This window comes from Typopeltis vanoorti, chromosome 16, assembly GCF_054136105.1.
Source record: "Typopeltis vanoorti isolate ZY-2024b chromosome 16, IOZ_Tvanoo_1.0, whole genome shotgun sequence".
Lineage (NCBI taxonomy): Eukaryota > Metazoa > Arthropoda > Arachnida > Uropygi > Thelyphonidae > Typopeltis > Typopeltis vanoorti.
This window is the reverse complement of record NC_143564.1, coordinates 55,261,141-55,288,693: the sequence shown is the minus strand read 5'-3', so window position 1 is coordinate 55,288,693 and position 27,553 is coordinate 55,261,141. Positions and strand designations below refer to the sequence as shown.

The 27,553-nt window shown below is 35.3% G+C and overlaps 1 protein-coding gene across 1 annotated transcript in view; it reads left to right on the top strand.

The window, feature by feature from the left end:
- LOC150098029 (uncharacterized) overlaps positions 1-27,553 on the top strand; it is a 995,665-nt gene that overhangs the window by 325,044 nt on the left and 643,068 nt on the right. Inside the window, exons 17-18 of the mRNA XM_090406661.1 lie at positions 2,197-2,250; positions 14,393-14,446. Of these exons, the coding sequence (XP_090262787.1) occupies positions 2,197-2,250; positions 14,393-14,446 (108 nt within the window). The remainder of the gene's footprint in view (positions 1-2,196; positions 2,251-14,392; positions 14,447-27,553) is intronic.

Genomic DNA, 27,553 nt, shown 5'->3' with positions numbered 1-27,553 from the left:
GGGGGGGACCTCCCCTCGATGAGTCTTGACAGACTTTATGTCTTAGGAAGGACCTCCCTCGATGAGTCTTTTGACTCCTTGGAGGCCTGAATAATAATAATAATAATAATAATAATAAAATTGTAAAATGCATAAAGCATATTCAACAACAGGGATTGTCAACATTTGTAATTTTTGTTCCATAGATTTTGTATAACTAGAGGAAAGTGTAGAAAGGAAGAGAGAGAGAGAGAGAGAGAGACTGGATTTTGGATGTTTTTTATTTTAAAAATAAACACTCTCAGAAAGACTTTTTTTTTATGAAAAGTTTTTTTTTTTTTTGTGAATGTATTTTTCATTACATTCAAACTTTTTCATCCTCTTTATGCTGTTCCATGAACTTACATCCAAATCAACTAAGGCTATGAGCTGGTATATTATGTCTATTCATTTTATGTGATATATTGGCTAGTTCAATTATTTTGTTGAATGAAAACCATAGTTTCCCACTTTTTGGACATGTATTGTATAATGCTATACATAGTATACTTAGTATCCCATAATGTAAAGGGATGCATGCTTTGCATTATGGGATACTAAGGCAGTTAATGTGAAGTGATTAGCTTCTATATACAAGTAGCCTAGTCATGAAGAGACTTCACATGCAAACCTTGTTTGCTTATGCTTAGATAAAGAATTAAATAAGAATATAATTTATGCATAATTTTAATTTAATTGTCTTTTCTTTGAGGCTTACATGGTGATCAGAATACATTTTGGAAAATTATGGAGACAACTACCATATTTGAGTTAAGCTTTAGTTTAATATAAACCAAAATCCACACTCAACGTTTTGACCTTTATATCAAGGTCATCTTCTGGAGCATATATACTATATACAGAGAAACAAGCTGCACTACAATCTACATGGTTTGCTAAAGTTATGAAAAGTTATTTTTTTTTTTGTGAATGCATTTTTCATTATTGGCCTGACCTCTGGTGAAAAAAAAAAAAAAAACTTACTACATCAACTCTAGAGTCCTATCATTATTATCTATTGGTTGTAACATTACATTGGGCTGAGGAGCAACATGTCTATATATATATATATATATATATATATATATATATATATATATATATATATATATATATATATATATATATATTAACAACATGATTATATATATAAATTCTAACCAGTTAGTATGGAATGGTTTCCAATACTAGCTGAAGGTTGCCTAGAGTCCTGAAGTATGCTGGATACTAAATATTAAGTAGGCTGAATATGTGCCATCCAGATTCTTGGAATTTTCATGCCATCATTATTGTTGATATTTGAGTGGTTTATCAGAATTTCACAGGCTTCCTTAAATTTTCTTTCATACCAGGTTTTTGTATGGTGTAAAGAATGGGTACTTTTCCAGTCAGTTTGGTGTAAGGTGTTGAGAGCGTGATCTGCAATTAACACCCCACCCACCCACACACACACACACACACACACACACACATACATATATATATATATATATATATATGCACATATTTTTTTATGTTGAGCTCATAGGTTTGTTAATGAACCTATTGTGCATTAGCACCATGCCTGGGTAGTAGTTGGTTAAGGAGAAACTTGTTTACATTTCATTTAAAAGCCTGTATAATATATTCCTTGGGAAACACATAAGGGAGAAGATTGTTCCACAATACATCAGTAACAGGGATGAAGAAGGAGGGGAAAAGAAACTTGTTCTGTAGGTTTTGACTTGTACTATGAAAGGATATTGGGTAACAGCTGCAGTTCCAGCAGACTGTGTACTTAGTACTCATTTTTCCAGTTAAATTAGCCCATTTATACCAAATCAATAAATATAAAACTATATGCATGTATTTGATATAAATAGGCTAATTTAATTAACTGACTTATTTCTTATACATTTATGGCTTAAGTTGTCTCAGTAATAATTGCAATCCAAACATATTCTATTGAGAGGTAGGGGAATACATCCAGAGAAGTCAGTTGTAGTTTTAAAAAAAAACTATGATGTAAACTGCTATTCTTATTTGAATGCATGAATTAAAATTAAATGTATTTTTTTCTAATTTTTTCCCTGAATATAGCATTTTCAGCTTTTCTTAATTAAAAACCATTACATCTGAAGGGAAAAAGGACTTTAAAAAGTTACGTATTTAATTAAAAACATTTTTTTTTTCCTGTAGGGAAGAGATGGACTTCGTGGACCTGCCGGACCATTTGGGCCTAAAGGAGATAAGGTAGACTCATTGTTAATAATAAAAATAGTAGATTTTAACAAAATACAGTTTGCCTCTGATCAACAAATCAGTACCATAAACTTGTGTGAGGGAGAGGAGAAAGTTTGATATGTCATCAGATTTGGATAGATAAAAACATTAGGTAAATGACTCCAGACATTCATAAAAAATGGCATATCATCATAGCATTTTTGTATAATGATCCAATTCATTATCACTTCATCCTGAAGATATTTTTTGCATATGTACCAGCAGACTTTTATATATATATTTATGAGGCATGTTCAAAAAAAGACTGAACTTTTTAAATAGCATGCCAACTGGCACAGAGAGTGAGTGCACTGTGGCTACTGAGCACACCTAGTGGCAGGTTTTGACAACAAGCTGCCATTTCCCCCATTCTGCTATGAGCATTAGTCATCGAGTTACATCCGCAGAAGTGTGAGCACATGCACAAGCTCTTCGTCGGATTAGTGACAGAAAATGACAACGAAAGAGCTTGAAGAACAACGTGCATGCGTGCGTGCATTCGTCACAGTGAGTGACGAATGCATACATGTGACCAAAAAAAAGCATGGATGAGTCAGTCAAAGATCATGGTGATATTGATTGTATTGGTTTTTGATTGGAAAGGTATTGTCCATTATGGATTTGTACCACCTGGTCAGATGGTGAACAAAGAGTTGTACCCAGATGTTTTAGTACATATGAGGGATGCTGTGCACAGGAAGAGGCCTGAATTGTGGGAAAACCAGACTTGAATGTTGCACCACAACAATGCTCATATGCAGTTGTGGCAAAACATCAGACATCTGTTGTACCCCATCCACCCTATTCTCCAGACTTAGCCCCCAGCACACTTTTTCTTGTTTTCCAAACCATAGAGGAGATTCAGGAAAATGTGCTAAGAGAACTGAATGCCATCACAGAAAGTGCATTCCAGGAAGAATTCCAACAATGGAAGAAACATTAGGAACAGTATCATCAGTAGAGAGGACTACTTTGAAGGGGACAGTACTTAAAATGTTGTAAAAAGGGGAATAAAGTTATTATTGTTATTATTAACATTTGACCTCCATGGAGTCAGAGACTCACATGGGAGGTCCACCATTTCACACAATGCTCATCCAACACACATTATTGCACACAATGCTCATCCAACACACAATGCTCATTCAACTGTGCCTTAAACTGTATTCAATGTGTTTAGACCCACAATACACTCAAGCAATGCATTCTACTCACCAACCACCCACCATGCAAAGAACCCACTACGCACTCCTCTGTTCACACCCTCCTCATACAGTTTACAGTGATGGCTCCCTTGTTCTACTCCCCTCTCCCATTCTATGAAACATTTCTTCCATGTCAACCCGATAACAATCTCTGACTAGCTTATATGTCTCAAATATATCCCCCCCCCCATCTTCCTCCTATTTACGAGGTTCTGCAACTTATATTCTCTCAATCTGTCCTCATACTTCACATTTCAAAGCCCACTGACCACCTTTGTGAATTTTCTCTGGACATATTCTCATCACCATGAAAAACAGGCAACCAAATCTTTGCACAATAATCCATATGAGGCCTGAACAATCCATTTCTGCATGTCAGTGTCCTCCACATCATTGCCATTATCCGATATGATGTTTCCACAACTTGTGCAATGTGGCACCTGAATTTCAGATCCTTGTCCAGAATCACTCCTAGATCTTTCATCTCTTCTACTTCTGTTAAAGTTTCCTTACTAGGTGTACACTTTGCATCCCATTGTTGCTTACCAAATCTCAAAACCTTACACTTGGCAACATTGAACTGACAGTTCCACATACCTGCCCAATCATATAATCTATTCAAGTCCTCTTGTAAGGCAATAACATCAGCTTGATTCTGCATTCTTCTCCCCAGTTTTGCATCATCTGCAAACAGCCGGACATCACTAGTTAAACCCAACCCAATATCATTAACATACAAATTGAACAACAATGGCCCCAAAACTGACCCCCATGGCACACCGCTAGTTACCTTTCTCTTTTGGGATACTGCACCCCCATATACACCTTTCTGATACCTATCTGATAGCCAGTCACTGATCCAACTCAGAAGTCTGTTATCCAATCCCATTCTGTTTCAGTTTATTTAAGAGCTTATCATGTGGCATTGCAAAATTTAAGTATACCACTGTATATGCATCTCCCCCTGTCCAAGGTATTTGTCACTTTGTTATAGTATGTAAGTAAGTTAGTGAAACATGATCTCCTCTTAACAAGCCCATGCTGATAACCACAGAGAATACTGCTGTTATCAACCCATTTCTGTATCCTACTTCTCACCAATCTCTCCAGGACCTTCACCACAACTTCAGATATACAGCCTATAATTTTAAGCTACAGCCTTATCACCACTTTTATGCAGTGGAACAATTTTACCCTCCTTCCATTCCCTTAACTTGTGCTGTTGTAAACTCTTATTAAACAGGCATGTTAATTCTACTGCCAATTACCTGGAACATTCCCTTAAGATGCATGGTGATATGTCATCAAATCCTATTGCCTTATTGACATCAAGTTTATTTATTTCCTCAAATACCTCTTGCTCACTCACAGTTAAGCCATCCTCTATGTCCTCTACACTTAAATTCCTCATGATTCCACCTTGATCAGGATGAAATACCCTTATAAATTGATCACTGAATATCTCAGCAATGTCTTCTGCAGCAGTTACCATTGTACCACTTTCATCCTTTAACTTTATCTTACCATCATCATTCTTCCTTATACTTGCCACATATCTGAAAAACTCTCTAGTGTTTTTCTTTGCCTGATTTGCCAATTTCTGCTCATACTCTACTTTTGTTTTCCTTATTAACTGAGCCACTCTCCTGGTTTCCACATTCATCCATTTTACGCCTACGTTATTCAACCTTTTGACCTTCGGAATACAGTCGTATATTGATGTTGTTATGTATTTGTTTGTTAGTTATTATGCAGCATTTATTTCCTTACCACTCAACTCCTCATTCCATGTTTTAGCTCCAAGCTGTCTCCTAAGCTTGTCATAATCACCAGCCTTATAATTCCATATATATCCTTTCCTCACAAAAGTCGCATATGACTAGCCACAACACAGGTGATTACTTCATGAAAACTTTCACCAACTGGAGGAAAATGTGAAAACCCCCTCTAACAATTACATCCTCTGATGAAATGATGAAATCTAGAACTCTTGATCCTCGTGTGCCTTTCTTTATGCTGCCTGAGGTAGAATCTCTCAAGAACTCAAGAAGTTCATTTTCCTTATTCCCATAATAATTACCCTTCCTTTGTTCACTAATCCAAGTTGTTTATACATTTCTTCATCACTATCTTCCACAATCCCAGGCCTATAGCAACATTCAACTAAATACGTCTTCCTCTCAACCTCCACATTACACTACACTGCCTCATAACCATTGCCACTATTTCCCCCTTTCATATCTACCTTATGTGGACTTAATTCTCCTGCTATCATCAGCAGCACTCTCCCTCCCTTCTTCCCCTTTCTATCCTCGAGAAAAATACTGTACCCTTCCATTTCTATTCCCGTTATGATATCATCTTAATTCAACTATGTTTAACTTATTCCTATGATTTGAGGGGGAATAAACTCGATCACTGAACCCATTTCATCCCCTTTATTCCTGATACTTCTGGCATTTGTAAACAAACACAGCAATTCATTTTTAGATCTACAGCCAGTCCTACCCAAGCCATGTTCTGGTTGTGATCTCTCCATTACACCTGCCCAGTCACCTTTATCACCACTTACCACATACATCTGCTCAGTCTCAACTTCTCCACCCACATCACAATATACTCTATCTTCATACACACATTGTTGATATATCTAATATATCAACTGTAATATGTTGATATTCTTCTTGAATTGTTGAAGATTGTAGTCCTTTGGAAATGCTTCATGAGGGAGACTGTTGCACAGAATTGAGTTGAAAGGAATAAAAGAGGACTGGAAATAGCAAGTTCACTGCCACTTTTAACATTCAATCTCTCTATGCCATGACTCCCTGTCCATCTGAGCCTTCCCCCCATTTCCTTGTTCCTCTTGTATTCCCGTTCTCTCTTCCTCTCTCACACTACTGTTTCCACTGCCAAGCACTTCTGTCTCTTCAGTACTATCCTCCTGATTTTTCCTTTCATCTCTTTCTTCTGATCTCTGGCACATCACACACTGTACTTCTTTTAGCAAACATTCGGTCCTTTCTTGAATACGCCTTGTATATTTACACACACACACACACACACACACACACATATATATATATTTATTTATTTATTTATTTATCCTGTGCTCAAATGGCAGAAGAGCCTGTAGCGAACAGATGCCATGTGAGGGAAGGGTCAGGAATACAATAATATGTTGATATTCTTCTTGAATTGTTGAAGATTGTAGTCCTTTGGAAATGCTTCACGAGGGAGACTGTTCCACAGAATTGAGTTGAAAGGAATAAAAAAGGACTGGAAGTAGCAAGTTCACTGAGTAAGCAGTTCAACTGTAAAAGGATGCTGAACAGCTGTAATATGAGTTCTTGTAGATCTAGCAGAAATATGAGGCATAACGGATGCTAATTCTGCTGAACAGTAGCCACCGAAAGATATTTAGAAGAGACGATACAGAAATTGATCTTCTATGGCAGTGGTTCCCAAACTTTTTCCACTCGTGTACCCTTTTTAAATCCATTTCTATAAATTGTACCCCTTGTTTTTAAAATAGCTGTTTTTAAATACTGACATTTTTGTATAGTGGAAATGAGGTAATGAGTTGGGAAAGGAAAATTATTACACTAAAAGTACAAACCACAGATTTAATTTTACAATATTTGTAACACAGAAATAAGTATAGCTTCATGTTAAATATTGATAATGATGATCAAGTATTTAACAAACTTTTGATTTATTATTATTAATAATATTTATTTGTGTTATCTGAAAAGTCTGTAATAATTGGTATACAAATCACTAGCCGATTGAAACATTGTTGGTGAGATCGTTGAGCTTGCTTTGATGCACTTAGTTTCTTGAAATCAAGCTCAAAAGATGCAAGATACAGTCTTAAATCCAGACTTGCATCAAGCTTGTCTTACTACCATAAGGAACCAAAAACAAATCCTACGCAGGCTAGAAGAATTTTATATAAAGAACTCTATAGTGATCCTTCAACAGATAAATCAATTATAAATAACTCCTTTCCATCGCATATGGAATTCATCCCCCCCCATTCACTTCAGATGAAATAAAACAAGCATTAAAGCAAATGAAAAATGGAAAATGTCCTGGTGAAGACCTCATTCACATAGAATTAATTAAATGGGGAGGAAACAATATAATTCACCATGTCACAAACTTACTGAATTTATGCCTAGAAGAGGGGAAGATACCGGAAAATTGGAAAAATGCTACTCTGATATTATTTAAAAAAGGGAACAAAGAAGAAGTAAAGAACTATAGACCAATTAGTATTCTCTCTAATCTGTACAAAATTCTCACAAAAGTAATAACAAACAGGTTAATACCTCTTCTAGACTCAACTCAACCAGTATAACAAGCAGGATTCCGTAAAGGCTTCAACACAGATGATCATATTCATGCAGTAAAACAAATAATAGAAAAAGCAGAAGAAAACCAATTGCCTCTCTGTTTAGCTTTCATTGATTATGAAAAAGCATTTGATTCCATCAAAACTAACGCAATAATCAATGCACTCCAGAATCAGAGAGTTCCTGGAGAATATATGGGCCTCCTCCAGGCAATATACCTCACTGCAACAACAACCCAACTTCACATGAGTAGCAATAAAATATCAATTGAAAAAGGTGTCCAACAAGGAGACTCTCTATCACCCAAAATCTTTACAGCAGTCCTTCAAGAAATATTTAATAATATAAACTGGACAAACCTTGGTATAAAAATTAATAACAGAAACTTAACACATCTAAGATATGCAGATGATATCATAATTTTTGCAAACATTCCAGAAGACCTTAATATAATGATAGAAGACCTATATCATGAAAGCAGACAAGTCGGTCTAAATATAAACAGAGAAAAACCTAAAATCATGTTTAATCGTTTAGTAACACCAAAAAACATAATAATAGAAAACAATTTTCTGGGAAGAGTCTCTTCATATACATACTTAGGTCATCTTATTGACCTAAACTGTGGACTCCAAAAGGAAATAAATAGGCGAGTTCAACTTGCCTGGAGTGCATTCAGAAAATTGAAAAACATTTTTCAAAACGATAATGTCCCACTCTGTTTAAAAAGGAAGACTTTTAACCAGTGTATACTTCCAGTCATCTCATATGGTTGTGAAACTTGGTCGCTAACAAGAGCACTGGCAAATAAATTAACAACAACTCAAAGAAAAATGGAGGTTGTTGCTAGGCATCACATTAAAAGATAAGAAGCGAAACACCTGGATAACAAGTCAGACTCACATCACTGACATCGTTCTTTACCACAAGCGACTAAAATGTTTAACCTTTATATTGTTTAACCTTTATATCAGTGACATTGCCAGTGGATTGCAAGGGGATATTCAGTTTGTTTGCAGATGCGAAGCTAGGAAGGATTATTAGTAAGAGTGCAGATGTGCTAGCCCTGCAAGAGGATTTGAATAAGCTAGATAGATGGGCAAATGAAAGGGGGTGCCAGTTTAATGCAGCAAAATGTAAGGTCTTGAGGTTTGGGAAACATCAATGGGACACTGCATACTCTATGGGAGGAGTTATGCTGGAGGAAGTAGAGGAGACAAGAGATCTGGGGTTGATGGTTGATAGAAACCTGAAGTTTAGGGGACATATTGCAAAGGTGGTGAAGGTAACACAGAGGATTACTGCAATTATGAGAAGGACACTGACCTGCAGAGATAAGAGGGTTATCATTCTGTTGTATAAGTCTCTGATCAAACCACACTTGGACTATTGTTCTCAGATTTGGTCTCCAGGATTTGAAGGGGATAAATTAACTGTGGAAAGGATACAAAGACGAATGACAAAGATGGTTTCAGGACTGTACAAGGATAGTTACGAGGATTGGCTGAGGGAATGTGGACTGCAGAGTTTGGTGGATAGAAGAAGGAGAGGTGATATGATTGAGACTTTTAAACTGTTGAGAGGTGGTTACAGGGTTGACACTGGGGAGTTCTTTCGCTTGGTTGAACAGCGGGAAGGAGTGATGACAAAAGGCCATCCCTGGAAGTTACGAAAGGAAACTGTGAGCAAGAGGGTGAGGAGTGGTTTCTTTGCGTGGAGGGTGGTTGAACCATGGAATGCATTGCTGGAGTGGTGAGAGTGAGAATGGTCAATGAGTTTAAGGAGTGGTATGATAGACTTTGTGTTTCTTAGGGGGGACCTCCCCTCGATGAGTCTTGATAGACTTTGTGTTTCTTAGAAAGGACCTTCCACGATGAGTCTTTTGACTCCATGGAGGCCTGAATAATAATAATAATAATAATAATAATAATAAATTAACAACAACTCAAAGAAAAATGGAGGTTGTTGCTAGGCATCACATTAAAAGATAAGAAGCGAAACACCTGGATAACAAGTCAGACTCACATCACTGACATCATTCTTCACCACAAGCGACTAAAATGGAAATGGGCCAGACATTTATCCAGAAGAGAAGATGAGCGATGGACCACCATACTTACGAACTGGATTCCTAAAGAAGGGAAATGAAGCCAAGGACTTCCTGAAAGAAGGTGGAGTGATGAACTGTCAGAGTTTATTGGAGAAAGTTGGTCAACCATTGCCAAGAACAGAGAAAGGTGGAAAGAACTGGAGGAGGTCTTCGTCCAGCAGTGGACAGAAAATGGCTGTAAAGAAGAAGAAGAAGAATGTAATTTTCAATGAAATAATCATCGATCACATTAAAAATATCTTCGCCTGTGGTACACTCTGTCAATGGGTAACAAAGCAACAGGTTTTTCTCAATTTCATTTTCTGTCAAGTACCTCGTGATGACGAGCAAAATAGATAAATCAGCAATATCTACACTTTCATCGACCTGGATGGAAAAGAATTTACTTTTTTTAATTCTATCTACTACTGCAGCTTCAACATTGTCAGACATATCCTGAATTCTTTGAGACATTATATTGCATGAAAAAGAGATAGTATCGATTTTGCGGACATGTTCTTCCCCAAACATACAAAAAAAGGCATTCTTAATACAAGGAGAAATTAAATATTCAGCTGTGGTGTGGTTTTATCACATTTAGCTATGCGATAAACAATATGGTAGGAAGCCTCAACTGCATTCTCATTGTCTTTCTTTCCTGCTGTCATGTATGAAGTTACATTTGCATGCTTTTCTAAGTGATGAAAATAATGCATTTCTTTGTTTTTATACATAGGATGTTTAGTTTCTAAATGTCACATGAGTAGAGAGGGTTTCATGCAACTGTTGGATAATACTTCCCCACACACAACACACAAAGGGTTAGAACAGTCATCATCCCCCTACAAATGAAAACCCATATTTAATATGCTGTTCACAGTATTTCCTTTTCTTCTGTGTAGTACCTGAGGCACACACCTTTTTACTATCTCCCGGTGTGGGTATACTTGTAGCTGCAGACGTGTTGAGAAGTACTTGCCGATGGGTTATAATCCACATCAAGTTTTGGTTTCTTAACTGTTCCTGTTTTCAACCACTGATCCATAAATGACATGCTTAAAAAACACTGACAATAATAACTGAAACTACATTAAACATGCACCTTTTGCATCTCTAAACTACGTTAGAGATGCAAAAGATACATTAAATAAAAAAAACTGCTTGAAAAGAATCACATTTAAAGACAACACACTTACTCATACTCAGTCAATAACTGAACTGATCAAACAGGCTGGCTACTGATGTATTTATATATGTTTGGAGAAGTTCTAGAAACGTTGCAAATGGAAGTCAGTGGAAGGTTCGTTATCTCGAAGATCATTTCTTAGTAACACGCGATTGTTCTGGAAAGGATGATGGGTGACAAAAGTGACACATGAACTGTGCTTAATGATTGGTAGAAGAGTGGTTTGGGGGGAGGGGTTCATAGCCATGCTCCCACCATTCACCATTCACTAATGTGAGCTAGTTTTGGAATGTCTCCATTAGTGGTGATCCAAACTTATCATTTATTGTTCCATAACTAACGTTTTGCATTTTGTTTACTTTACTTGTTTTTTCTGTCATTACTAATTATTTTTCGTGTACCCCTGAACGGTCCAGCACGTAGCCCGGGGATATGCATACCACTAGTTGGGAACCGATGTTCTGTGGGATAGTGGCTGAAGAGAGAGTCTATAAGAGATGTGTCATTTATCAACCAAACTTCCATTTTCTGAACAGTATCAAGAATTTTTAAGGAGGAATTAGGTGCACTATCCCATATATGAGAGCAATGTTCCAGTGTTGGTTGAATTTGGAATTTGTACAGATTTAGTAACTGTTTTGCAAGACCAGAAAAGGATGCCAAGTATTTGGAAGCTGTTGATGCTATAGAAGTGAAATGATTGTGCCAGGAAATGTTTGGAGTTTGGTTCAGTCCAAGAAGAGAGATTTTGCCCTGCCTGTTGAGCTCAGTATTATTAAAATTAAGCAGAGATGATCTGAGATCTTTCTTTTATGAGAAAAAAAATTTATGCAGAAAGTCAAATTTCTGCATAATGCTTTTAACTCTTCTTATTTGTGCCTTATAAGTTTCATAACCAATGTCATTCTTATGCAGAATATTCCTTCCACATCATCTTTTTCTTAAGAATATCTTGCTTAATAAGGTTGTCCATCCATTTCATCCCTATTCTTATTATTCTTATTCTTCAAATTCTAGGGACATATTTCGATATTGCGCCACTGATGTATTTTTTAAATACTTCCCATGTACTTCCCATATTTGTGGTGGGAGGACTAGGGGCCATGCATGGAAGCTGGGCAAGAGCGTGGTTGACAAGGGTGTTAGAGCTAGGTTCTTTACTTGGAGAGTGGTAAATGAGTGGAATAAGCTTCCAGAGTCTGTTGTGGGTGCTACGACCGTGAAGGAGTTCAAGGCAAGGTATGATAGATACTGTGTGAATGTTGAATAGTTGTTCTTGACATGATGTTAGGGCCTCCCTCGATGAGTCTGTCGACTCCTTGGAGTTTCCCGGAACAATAATAATAATAATAATAATAATAATATTGCTAATATCTTTCGCATCTACCATGGAATCGAACCTAGTATTCTCTTCAGTCGATCGTAATTTCTTGCTTTGTAGTTTAGCATGAAACCTTTTCTGAAAAACATTCATATAGTTAGCCACTTCCCAGGTCAGTAAAGCTTGATATTGTCCCCAACTGGAGGCAGAACAGAGATGTCCTTAAATAACTCCCCCCTCAACACTAAATCAGGTCTAACACTTTTTGATCTGGTGTTCTTTCTGTCATAGGCTGCTTAAGAAAGTTGTATCACGACAGATCGTCTTTGCCAGTGCTGCCTTTCCATATTTGAGGCTCTTGATAGCTTTTTCTACCATAATAATTGATATATACTCCTGATTACATTCCTCTTTTTCTATTGCTATTCTATCATTCTATCACAATCTTTTTCTATTGCTATTCTATCATTGCTTATTTCATTTAGGAATTTTTTAAAAGTAATTACTTCAGTTTCATGCCGCCTTTAATTTTAGAGTACTCTTTTCTCCATTTCTAAGCTTTTTTCATAGCATTTATAAAATTTTATCATCTTCCTGATATTTATCTTCTGTGTTCTTCCTATATTATGTATTCTGACATTTTCCTATGATGTTTGTCTAGCTGTTTTCACATCTTCTTTCTTACATTGTTTTCTGTATTTTTATTTTTCTCTCAGAGCACATGCTGATATATTTGCTAGAAACTTTTTATAAGTTTTTTTCATTTCCAAGTCTTCCTCTGTGACTTCCTGAATCCACCATGGATTCCTCATTTTTCTATCCTTATAGAAACTGAAAATGAAAAACTATTGTGAACTGAAATCTTATGTCAGCAAAGCATCAGAAATAACCATTATTATTTTATAACAAGTAGGCAAACATTTTTATACTTCAAAAGTTACGTTTTCCAAAGTGATTGAAAGTTTGGTTTTAGTATTGCACTGTGTAAAAGACCTCATCTCCAAAGTTCATATATTTGTCTTTATTAGATTAACATTTGGTTTGCATTAAAGCAGTTGCACTGCGAGCTCTCTTTTGACACAGGCAGAAATCTAGAATATGAACAGCATCATGGTATAAATATTTTGTTACCCTTCCCTAAAAGTATGATTTTTATGTTACATTGAAGCTTTTATGTTCATTGCTTATCATTTAAGCCAATGCATTTAACTTTCAAAAAATTAAGTTTAGTCATAAGATGCTGTGTTTATTCTCTCTGCTTAGAACCTATTAGTTCTCATCAGAAACTAGAACTGTCAGGTTTATAACTTGCTGGTACCAAGGTAATTAAATTTAGAATTTTTGAAAGAAAAAAAAAATATTCATCAAAAAAACTTAAATGACTGTTACCGAGAGATAAAAAGATGACATGGTATATTTAAAAAGATACTACTAGTTAACAAGTTTCGTTGAATAGATCAACATCTTCAGGTATCACAATAAAAGAAATATATAAAGAATTTATATATTTCTTTGATTGTGATAATTTATATATAATTTATAAAGAATTTATATATTTCTTTGATTGTGATAATTTATATATTTCTTTGATTGTGATACCTGAAGATGTTGATCTATTCAGTGAAACTTGTTAACTAGTAGTATCTTTTTAAATATACCCTGTCATCTTTTTATCTCTTGGTAACAGTCATTAATGTTTTTTTGAATAATATTCCAACAGAGTAAAAATGAAAAAATATATATATATGTTTCTGATCACTTTCAAATTGCAAAAATTTTGCCTTGGTATTTTTGTGGTAATCAATATTTCTTTTATCTTCTTGAAATAAATATGTGAAAATAGTAATTATTTTTTATTAGCTTAAATTACATTTTTGAAAATTTTTCCTGTTTCTTTGAATTGTATTTCAGATAAGTCAACAAGTTGACTAACTTTCTGTTTTTTTTGTTAAGGGAGATGTTGGTTTAGCTGGAGCAACAGGAAATGATGGAGAACCAGGACCTAGAGTAAGTAGGATATGAAAGATATAATTTCATATTTTGCTGTTAATTGTCTTCACATATCATTATTATTATTATTATTATTATTATTATTATTATTACCATCATCATCATCACACCATCCATGGAGTCAGCTGACTCATCGTGGGATGTTCATACAACTGATAGTATAATTATCATACTGAATCTTAAACTCCTCCTCTACACTCCCTGCATTAACAAGATTTGGTAATGTGTTCCATTCATCCACAATTCTCCATGTAAATAAACCTCCTCCTCTCACCTCTTCACTACAGTTTTACACAACAACTTCCAGAGATAGCCTCTGGTTCTTTCCGTCTCACCCTTCTACTCTTTGTATAATATCCTCTGAATTACTCTAAAGTTTTCTCACTGACTTAAATGTCTCTATCATATCATCTTTTTCCCCCTATCTGCTAAACTATGTAATCTGCATTCTTCTAACCTCTCTCTCTCTTTCTCTCTCTCTCTCTCTCTCTCCATAGCCAACATTCCAGAGCCATGATATTGTCTTGATCACTCATCTCTGGACCTTCTCCAATATTTCCACATCACAATGAAAACCAGATGACCATTTTTGGTCATCTGGTTTTCATTGCGATGTGGAAATATTGGAGAATATTTCTGACCAGTGCATTATAGAGTGGCACAACCACCTTAGCAGTGATGTGATGAGTAGCCTTTGCAACACTTGTAATATGTCCTCTAAACTTCAGTCGACTGTGAGCCATTACTCCCAGATCTTAAATCCCATCCCAATTCATGCAGAATAGTACCAATCAATATAGCACAGTCTTATATTTTTGCAGTACAAAATGCAACATCTTGTACTTATTAATATTAAAATGACAACCTCATTCATTTCTCCATGTCAAAAGTCTATTTGAATCTTCTTGACAGGAATTAACATCAGCAGTGCTTCTTATTATTCTCCCGAACTTTGCAAACAGCAGGAACTCAAGAACAGAAACCCTCCATTTTTGAGAGGGTTTCTGTTCCCAAATTGCTGGTATCATTGAGAGAGCCATTCTCCAATCCTTCTAATTAATTTACTAACCATTTCTATCCTCTGCAGCTTGTACACTTATCATGTGGTAATTTATCAAACACTTTTTTCAAAATCCAAGAATATCACTGAATATGATTCTCCCTTATCTAGCATGCTTACCTTATCATAAAATGGAAGTAAATTGCTTAAACAAGACCTACCTTTTACAAATTGATGCTGACCAACATAAAGAATCCTATGTCCATCAACCCAATCTTGTATTTTGTTCCTAACCAATCTCTCCAATACCTTGACTGCAACTGCATTAAGATGGGGTGGTCTATAATTGGAAATGTCTGTCCTAGAACCATGCTTATGGAGTGATAGTATTTGTCTTCTTTGTACTCTACTCCTTAGGAATCTTATCCACTGCACTGCAAGACTTTCATTAAAGAACCAAGGCAAAAGTATAGCTAACTGTTATGCACGTTCCTTAAGAATATGTGGTTATACATCGTTATATATCTTTTGTTTCCACAGCCTTATGAACATCTGATCCACTCAACATGGGATACACCTCTGATTCTTTCACTTATAGTTCTTCTAATAATTGCTTCCCTTCTTCATATTGCACAGCATCATTTACACTAGTATGATATGTACCAATGAAGCGGTTCTTCAATAATTCCACTACATTCATTGTAATGGTTACTCTGTTACCATGACCATCTGCCTGTGTCAAGATGCCATAATTATTTTTCCTCTTGTCTGCCATTTAGTGGAAGAATCCTTTTGTATTATCCTTGGTCAGACCAGCCAATCTCCTCTCATATACTGCACCTATTATTTCTTTACCTTGCTCGTTATCTTCCTAGCTGGTACTTTATATTCCTCATGGATCTGATTGCTACTTCCTTGCACCTCTTCCATAACACCTTCTTTTCTAACTCAGTGTGATTTTACTATACATCCATTTCACTCCTACTCTTTCACTTTAATTCTTGGTATGCAGTTTCACATTGCTTGTATTTTATACTACCTTATGAATTCCCATGCACCATGAAATGTGCTTTCCTGTACATTTCATCTACCCAATGTACGGTGTGTCTGAAAAGTTCTCGGCCTCGACCATAGATGGCAACACTATCATTTTTTTTTTCTAAGTTGGTACATCTGTCATAAGCATCTATGTGAAATTGCAAGCCATTATATCAAGTAGTTTATTTTATACAGCTGTCTGAAGCAAAAGTGTGTTTTTATCCCTTGAAATAAAATTTAGTATCGTGCGATTATAAAAATCTTTGTAAAAGAAGGTTTAACACCAAAAAAATTCATTCGAAGTTCATAAAAGTTTATGGGCACTCTTTTCCTTCTTTTTCGACAATTAAGAAATGGGATGCCAAGTTTAAACGTGGCCATACCAGCCTTGAAGATGATCTACATGAAGGATGTCCAAAAAGTGTAACAACACAGAAATTATTGATCAAGTGCACTATATGGTATTGGATGACTGGCGAGTCAAAGTGCATGAAATTGCTGAGACTATAGGCATTTCAAAAGAATGTGTAGGATATATTTTGCATGAAGAATTGCAAAGGAAAAAGCTTTGCGCAAGATGGGTGCCACGCTTGATCACAGCAAATCAAAAACGCACTCATTGTGCGTTTTTGATCGCACAACAAGTGATTTTGTGTGTCGATTTATTAATATGGATGAGATTTGAATTCACCATTACACATCAGAATCCAAACAGCAGTCAAAATAATGGATTGCAGCCGGTTGTTTAGCGCCAAAGAAGACAAAGTCGGTTCCATCAGCAGGAAAAGTCATTACATCGGTGTTTTGCGATGCTAAAGGCATTTTGTTTATTAATTATCTTGAAAAGGGTATAACAATAACCGGGGAATATTATTCTGATCTTTTAACCAGACTAGAGGAAAAAATTCATGAGAAAAGACCTGGTTTGAAGAAGAAAAAAATCTCATCTTTCATCAGGACAATGCACCTGCCCACAAAGGTGTTTTGGCAATGGGAAAATTAAGGGATCTGCACTATGAATTGTTCCAACAATTCATAGTGCACCTATTCCCCAGATTTGGCTCCCTCTCACTTCTATCTCTTCCCAAAACTAAAACTTTTCCTTGCTGGTCAGTGTTTTTCTTCAAATCAAGAGGTGATTGCAGTTGTAGAGGGGTATTTTACAGATCTTACTGAGAGCCACTACAGAGATGGGATAATGGCCATGGAGCATCTCTGGAATAAATGTATTAGTCTTAAGGGAGATTATGTTGAAAAATACAAATAATTTTGAAATTGTAAATTCGTTTTTTCATTGTTAGGCCAAGAACTGTTTAGACCACCCTCGTATTGAAGCTAATTGACTACAGACTTTCTCATTATCATCCACCTTATACTTCCATATACATCCTTTTTTGGCAGCAACCTTTGCTTATTTCACCACTTCCCAGTCAAGTACCTCATATCACTCTCTCACCAGTTAGCAGAAGTGTTAATACCTCATTAACAACCACATCTTTTGAAGATATCATGAAATCCACTGCTCTAAAACCTTGAGTTGCTTCTATCACATGCTGTTTAAGATACTTATCCTTCAGAAATTCATCAAAGTCACTCTCTCCTTCTTGCAATTTACATTTCTGTAATTGACTACAGACTTCTTTTTACATGGCCAACCCATTTGCTTAATCATTTCGCAACCAGTATTCTTTTCATTTTTGCCTATAACCACATCTTATCAGATATACTACTTTGTTATTTTCAACTTCGGATCACACAGATTTAAAATCCACACTTTGTGAACAGCAATCATTAATGGTAACTTTAGTCTGACCACTCCCATTTCCCTGATCTTGACTCTAATTGCCTTTCATACCTGCATTATCCTCACCTTTATAAATTCTATCACCTTATCATGACACAATCACCTCTTTAACTTTATGCCTATTTCCTCTTGTCATGCATCCTGTTGGGCTGTGCTATCCTGCATCCTTTGATCGTTAACTACACTAACTTTGTGATTTTGTGTCTTCTCAGCAAGCAGTCTAAATGTCCAATTTCAAACCCATTCAAATGTAATCCATCAGCTTAAAGCCATTCCATCTTCTCTTCAAATTCCTTCCTTTTCATTCACATCAGCCAGTCTCTTCTTCAGATTTAATATCATCCAGATGCATCATTTCAGTTTTCATTTTCATGATCTCTTGCCTAAGTTCCTTCACTTCATTCCCTTTGTTAAAATTACTAACACTTCCATCTGATTTTTGTTTACTGCTGATGACACTAGCTTCCATTTCAAAACACTCTAATCTATCATTACACTTTTAACATACATTAATAGTTTCATTCTTTTCATTCACATTAATAGTCCGCATATTTTTCACACTTTTGGGTGCATACATAAAACAGTTCTTGCAGTGCGTCCACTGGAAAAAATCCAGGACAGAACTCAGTCTTCATTTTGAAGCTTTTTGTGCTACAGATGTGTGCTTTCTTATGGTTACCATTTTTAGAAAGCAGAAAGCAGTATGAACACAAACAGGTATCAAGAACACAAATGAACCAAGTTACAACAAACACTACTGAAGAACATTTGTATTCAATTCAGCATGAAAAAAAAAAAAAATGAAACACAGTGATATGATAGAAAGCTACATTGTACGATATTTAAAACACTTTTCTTTGCACATCTCAAATCCACTGCTACATTTGATCCTCTGCACCACTATGTTAGTGTGATGATGTAGTATTATGGATATAATGTTATCCAGAATGTGAAGAAATAAAGAACCATTAATTTTGCTGTGCTGTTAAGAATAGTATACCCCCCCCCCTTATCCTTGCTATCTGTCTATCTTTCCTGAAGGCAGGACAGTATTGTTAGGGAGTGTCACTAATGATTGCAGATGCATTAAATATTAAATCCAACCCTAGTAGAAATAAACTCAAATGGTGTTGATAATATGTGTATGATAAATGCAGTGGGTTTGAAGTTGCATTCTGTGAGATAGAGGTTACCAGAACGAAATAGATAGTTCAGTGCTTTCAAAATTATACTTGAAAAATCTTTTTTTTTTTCTTTCCTGCTAAAGATTTGGATCATCCGAAGAAGACTGAATTGCCTAGACAGACAAACAAACTGCATGAGTGCAAATAGCTATCATGGTTGATCTGAATTATGAGATCCAGATAATAAAAAAAAAAGGATAGAGCATGCAAAAAAAAAAAAAAAAAAAGGAAAGAGCTAGATAATGCGAGAGAGAGAAGTTATAAAATTACTGAAGGATAATTACATAAAATATCGCATGAATACAAAGGAATTGCTATGTATGCATGTTAGTTCTAATGATAATATCTAAGAATATCACTATTAATGATGAGACTGTTATGCCTCCAGTCAATAAGAGTAGTCATGAAGTTTTGAGTTGGGAGGTGAGAGTCTTGATTAACCTTCCTACCGGCTGAAGTGGATGAAATATCCAGCCCACAATAGCATTCTTCATGGATCAAAACTTCATCGGCATTGTACCTTTTATCATGCCATTACCTCCCTCCACCGTTAATCCCTTTACGGCTATTTTAGAGCCATTCATGGATTAACTGTTAGTGCCTGACTAACAGTTTGTGTCACCTGTCTTTACACACACTGTTTTACTTGGAATTTTTTTTACTCCTAAAATATTTGATTTTTTGCCTCTAAAATGATTTGATGTGTTACTTTTCCAAAAATTGAAACAAATTTCACATGTGCGAAAATAATCAATCCTGAAATGACCATCTATCAGCCTTTGCCATGAATCTATTTAGTAATAGCAAAGTTGCTATATTATTCTGCTGTATTATAAATTTATTCTTCAAATCACTGCAACAGAACAGTTGCACTGGTTGTTCCAATATAGAAACAACTTTTTTCGCGAATTTTCAATGTTTGCATTGAACATATTATGTCACATATTTGTATTTTTAAATAATATTTATTGAAATAAATATGACCTTTTGCTTTCTTTCCTAGCAAAATACTGTTATATGGATCATCACATTTCAGTTTTAGAAACAAATTTTTTTTGTTTTGTTTTATGAACAACAAACAATGTTATATTACATAACTCGGTTTCCGATTGTGAATCTTTTTAGTATCAAAAATTTATATCCAATGATGTTTTAGCAGGGATTCTTCGCCTTTTCTTTTCTTTCTTTTTTTTTTTTTTGTAGGATGTACATTACTACAATATCCATTGCGTAACCACCGTAGATATGTTGAAAATATAATATGAAGGATATCATATACAGAATGATTCAAAATTTATGCTCATTTTGAAGATTTTCTAATGCTTACCCCCCCCCCCCATCCTTATCCTCTCCTGGAATTCAATTACATAACCACTGTAAATTTCTACAGACAGTATTCAAAATCTATTACTTCATTTTACCGTTTCGACAAAAGAAATAAGACAATAATATTGTTGTACCCTGAAGCTTCTAATTCTGTACTATTTCTTTGCAATCTAAAACCAGCTGTTCTACTGTCTGCTGAAATTATTTGAAATTTTAGAAATACTATGCTATATTTTCACCACATAAAATTGTTTATATGCATACCACACAAAAGAAAGTTCAGTAGTATTATTTTAGTTTCTTTTACTTAAAATAATCTAAATATTTTTACTTCTACTTATGCTTCTGGTTGCTATTTCTGAAGTAATCTACGTCTTAGAAATACTTGTAGTAATCCTCTTAGCTGGAGGAAAAGATAAAGGCTTAGATTTCTCTCAGTGGTATTGAGGAAGAAAATTGAGAACACTTAGCTAGAAGGGACACTAAAGTGCCTCAAGCTATAGTGCGAGATACATCAAAAATGTCGTGTTTCGTTTTCAATTGTTGATTAGTAGACATCCTAACATAGAAAAAAATACATTTCTTTAACAGGCTGATACAGTATTTATGCTAAAATAAGTTTTTAATTTATAACGATCAGTTTCATTTTTATTATCGAAAATTATAAATTATTTCATACAATTATCTTGAAAAAGAGGACTTAAATTATTTTAAAAGAAAAGGAGCATATGCTTCACATAATCTTATTTTTTGGGGGAGGGCAGAGATTATAGACTTATTCAATCTGCAGATATTTCAGAGAATTTATTTTATAAATCGTTCGCAAGACAACTGTTATGAATGTAAATCACTTGGGGAACATGGCCATTCATTTTAGCGTAAATAGTAGCAAAGGTTTAGCTACTTCAACAATGCCACATATCTAAACTAGAAGAAAATGTTGTTATATCTGCTGATGTTAGAACTCTTACATTAATAATTTTTCTGTCATGAATTCTCTATCAGCTATAGTGTAATCAATCTACAGATTTTTGCCCTCTTGTATTTTACCATCTTATGTGCAGTGATTTCTTCTTTGTACTACAAGAAAAAAAAATCAGATAACACAAGAAAAATATGGAGTATTTTCTTTTACATTGGGTGAATTTACAATGTTCTCTCTTTGTGTTTTGAAAATAAAGTACAAATGATTTTTTTTCTTACCATTTTTGCCATTATAACATCTGATACAATTATAAGAGTGACATTTTACCGTTTTCTCCCACACGAGAAAAAGAAATATGACAATAATATTGTTGATTCTGTTGAACTTTTGTAGTGGAAATATTTAATTTCAAATAATTATCGTGAATTAATTTCTTCGAGAACAAAGAAAATGTTTTGTGGAGTAAGCGATTAGAAAAAATTAGCACACACGCAAAAAAAAAAAAATTAAAAATTAAATTGGTTCTTGAAGGTAATGCAATATTTAAGTGAAGAAATTATGCAAGGATCTTTATTTTGTCCAGCCATTAAAATTGTATTGTACAATAAAAAGAGAAAATAAAAATAATTTCTATATTTTTAGTTTATCCAATATAACTACAATTCAGTTACCCGGCATAGAACAAGGAACTGCATTTCTTGTTATGGGTAACTGAGTCACAGCTATGAGCCTGAGATAATCTGATTAAGTGCTCTCTTCAGCGTGAGGGATTATCACGCCTTCTAATGGACATGCATCCGAATTGCACTTCTTATCCATGTTCTTTCAACAGATAGCATGCATCGTATCCAGATTTAGCTGGACGTCTATAGACATCCTGGCTGGTTGGAAGGTTAAGAAAGATTATACATGGATCTAGGAAAATGATTATAATAAATTCATTAGCACACCTGAAGGAGTTCTCTAGCATAAGAAACTTCATGGTAAAGGAATAAGCAGTGAATAGCAATAATTGAAGGATGTCTGAAAGAAGTCATATCTGACTGCATGATTTAGGAGAGTAACTTGCATGAGAGCTAATGGATGAATAAAACTTTAAAGTAACAGCTACATAAAAAATAAAATAAAATAAATGTTGTGGATCCAATACCAAGAGAATGGTAATGACCATATCAGAGATTAAAAAAAGTAAGCTAGGAATGTTGAGGGCCATTGTGATGATACCAGAATCATACTATGAAAAGAAGTTAGCTGAGAAGGCCAAAGGATATCCAGTGTATTTTATTGATGCAAGTAAAAGGAAGAATGACCATGGAAGGATAACCTTAATGAAAATAGATGGTAAGAAAATGTTGGATACATGAAAAAAGAGATGAGTTGTTGAGAGATCACTTTAGTAAGATATGTTTGAGTCAGACCCATTAGAGATTGATTTGAGCACAGCACTCAGCTTCAAAGGGATATCAGCATGGGTACTAATGGAATGAGTAAGAGAATTAGCAATTCTGACCTAATTTTTTCAACTTGAATCTCAGCATGATCATGAGAAAAATTCCTATGGAATGGAATAAGAGTAAGATATTTTACAATTATGAAGATAGGACTGAATTATCAATTATAAATTATTTGGTCTGCACGATTAGCCTAGTGGCTGTGCGCTTCGCAACCATATGCCTGGGAAAGGAGTGTCCTAGGTTCGATTCCCGTTGGTGACGTGAGGAGCTGAAGGATCTTCCTCAGCCATAGCCAAGTTAGCCAGTCTTGGGCATGGACAGCAGGGTTTTTTCCCCAGTTTATTCTGGGATTTTTCATCCTGCAAAGCAGGCACACTGGCCTTGAGAACTCAACACTACAGGCTATAGGATACACTGGGGCATAAGGCTGACCACCTTATCCTGTAAACGGAGTGAGGTCCGATGATCAATGGACCCTCGACACCGCAAGGTAAAAGAGGGTATAAGGAAGATGATGATGATGGTATCCCTTGAGTAGTCATTAAGATTGGAAAGGCTGATAAGGACCTGCATGAAGCAGTAGGTCTAAAACTTTAATTCTGTATAGAGGACAGCATTACTTCAATAATGATAGGTCTTGCTTTAACAATCTCCTTATTTTCTGTAATACGCTCACTGAACAAAACATTAGAAACAGACTGGCATCTACCATGCAGAATGAAACATACCCAAACTGAATGCAGACAGTAAATAGACAGACATCAGGGTTTCCCAACAGTGTTTCGCAATTGATGAACATTAGTAAATATGGTGATCTCAGATTGTAGATGTATTTTCACCACAAGACAGATGAGTCAATCTATAGCCCAAGTGGAAAGAACCCTACGGTTCTCAAGGGTCTACTGTAAGTATACCATCAACGAATGTACCAGCACCCAGCTAACAAGTGGTGGCCATCCACACGCCATTGATGATCAGGGTCAATGTAGACTGTCCAGGCATACCATGGGCTACAGGAGCTGATACCATAATTGTGTACAATTGTTGACAGCTCATCATTGAGCATTGTGCGTAGCCTGGTGTCAGGACCATATCAAAACTGGTAATCTGCAGAGTGGACCAGAGTCATGTGGTCTGATGTCAACAGCATGAGGCCATGGCTCTGTTGTTCCAGGTCAGCTCTGTACAAGGAGGTGGTGGTGGTGGTGTCTTGGGGAAGCCTTTTCATGTGACACATTATGTCACATGAGAAGGTTGGGGGAGTTCCTTAAACACTGCAAGCTTCCAGAATGTGTTGGCTATTACCTACACACTTATGAAAGTGTGTAGGTAATAGCCAACTTTGCGCATCCTGCAGCTGATAGTCTGTTTCAGCAGGACAATGCGACAACCCCACTGGGCTGCAACCACCCAAGCATGGCTCGAGGATCACTCATCTGAGTTTGGGACCATGCAGTGGTCCCTAAGGTTCCCGAATTAATGGATTGGATTAGTAACTAGCTTTCTGATCAATGTCAGAGAGTTGTATATGGGGGTAGCAGTATTAGAGAGAGATGGTTACAAGTGGAGTTCCACAGGATTCAGGTACTAGGAATATTACTGGTCAATATTTATGTCAATGATATTTTCACTGCACTACAGAGAGATATTCAGTAATTTGTTGATGATGGAAAACTTGGAAGGGTTATTAATAATAGTGATATTCTGGCTCTTCAAGAAGAGTTGAATAAGCTGGAAGGATGAGCAAATTAATGGGGATATCAGTTTAATGTACAGTGGTATCTCGCTAATCTGAACCTCTTTAGTCCAAACCCTCCAGTAATCCGAACTATGGTTTGAAAGAAAAAAAGTTTTATTTATTATGCATTATTATTTTATGTACTATTATTTTTATTTAATAATTATTATTTTAATTATTATTTATTTGTTTTATTATTATTACAGTAGAGTATTTTTTTATACTGTCGATTGTATGGTTATACTGGAAATCTATTTTGATTTATTATGTTTTCACATTTTTATTAATACTGTACAGTACGTATTGTATTGTCGGCATGCATCACAGATATACACAAAAAGAGAAAATTCAAAACGTGCATATTTTGGTTAAAAATATAAATCCAGATGTTGAAATTTCACAAACAGATGTTACAGAATGGATTATAGGTAGAACTGAAAGTGAATTCGAAATCAAATCCGATTCTGAATTTATAAATATGATGCTACAGAATGAATTAGAAGACAATGATGACGATGAAGAACTCGAAGAAAAAAAAGTAAAACATGAAGAGGAATTTTGACAGTATTTAATATGTGTATAGAATGTGCTAAGCAGAATGATATGCCATTCCACAAAATTTTGTTGCTAATGCAGCTCCAAGAAAAAAAGTTTAGCTTCCAAGAAGCAAAAGAAAATTCAGTGAATTTTTTACAAACAAATTAAAAACTTTTTTGGTGTTATTTTGTGAAACTTTTTTTTGTGTGCATGTTGTGTACAAGAAAGTGGTATTTTTTACACAAATTAAGTTACGTACTGAACTATGCAATTTCATTAAATTGGAATCCTCAACAATACAGGTACATACAAATTAAATTTTTTAATAAAATAAACTTGTGTACTATATTATTTATTTGTTTTACATTACAGTACAGTAGCGTTTTTCTGTTAGTTAATTTATTTACAGAATTAAATTGATGTACCATTAGAATCAGATTTTTAATCTCTCTCTCTCATCCTGAGATTTTTATTTAATAAGGTCAAAACACCTTATGGTAACTTATTTTGGTAAAATACTTATAAGCTCTGTATTACTTAAACCTTGGTATTTCTAAGCCTTGCTCCCACTGATGAGACCTCAATAAAGGTCGAAACCTGTCTGGGTAGTGGTCCCTTGCCTTTAATGCATAGCATCATACATCTCCTCAAGGAGATGTGCTTTGCATTAAGGGTAAATATTAAGAATGGTGATCAGAGCTTATTCTACCTTTACCATGAGTTGCCTAGCCTTGCACTACTTTGTGGGTCACCCAGACTCGCACGACTTGCAGGCGCAAATTTGACTTACTTGTCTGTTTGCTTACTTGGGAAATGGAGTAAAACCAGGTTTAAAATAGCTTGGTATCTTTAACATATATTATACCCAAGGTAAAAAACTTTCTTCATCTATCTCTCATCCTGAGATTTTTATTTAATACGGTCAAAACCTCTTATGTAACTTGCTTTGGTAAAATACTTATAAGCTCTGTATTACTTAAATCTTGGTATTTCTAAGCCTGGCTCCCACTGATGAGCCCTCAATAAAGGTCGAAACCTGTCTGGGTAGTGGCCCCTTGCCTTTAATGCATAGCATCATACATCTCCTCAAGGAGATGTGCTTTGCATTAAGGGTAAATATTAAGAACAGTGATCAGAGCTTATTCCACCTTTACCACGAGTTGCATAGACTTGCACTACTTTGCGGGTCACCCAGACTTGCACGACTTTCAAGCGCAAATTTGACTTACTTGTCTGTATTTTTACTCCTTTTGGAAATGGAGTAAAACCAGGTTTAAAATAGTTTGGTATCTTTAACATATATATATATATATATATATATATATATATATATCATCATCATCATCATCATCATCATCAAATTCCTGCCATGTACCCTCAAGGGGTGTACAGGATATGATAGTACTACATGAAAAACATTACATCATTACTAACTTCCTATCTACAATTTTCCTCCAAATCAGTCTGTTACTTGTCAAGACTCCAACATTATCAGATCTTATATTTCTATCGTCTAAGGCACTTTGTACAGTATCAATCCACCTATATCTTGGTCTTCCTCTGGGTCGTTTTGCTGCCAACCTGGTAGTGAACACTTGTTTTGCTAATCTTTCTTCGCCCATTCTGTTTAAGAGACCATACCACCTAAGGTTAGCTCTGCTAACGCATTCCTGGATGTTGACAATGTCAAGTTCTTTCCTAATATCCTCGTTTTTAATATGATATTGCCATTGATGCCATCTGTTCACGCCTATAATCTTTCTCAGGAATCTCATATCTGCAGTCTCTAGTCCTCGGTCAAGTGTTTTACTTCTGACCCATTTTCAGATCCATAAGTTAAAACTGGTTTGAACACTGTCTTGTATACAGCTAATTTAGTGTTTTGACTAATTTCTCTCTTATTCCATATGAATTTATTCAATTGACTTCTCTCCATACTAGCTTTGCTGATTCTGTTGTCTATTTCTATATTTAATTTACCATCTTCACTAAAAATCGTGCCTAAATGTTTTACTTGTTCCACAGGTTCCTCGTTCACAACACAATTGACATTTTCAACAATTCTACCTATTTTCATTGTCTTTGTCTTTTTAATGCT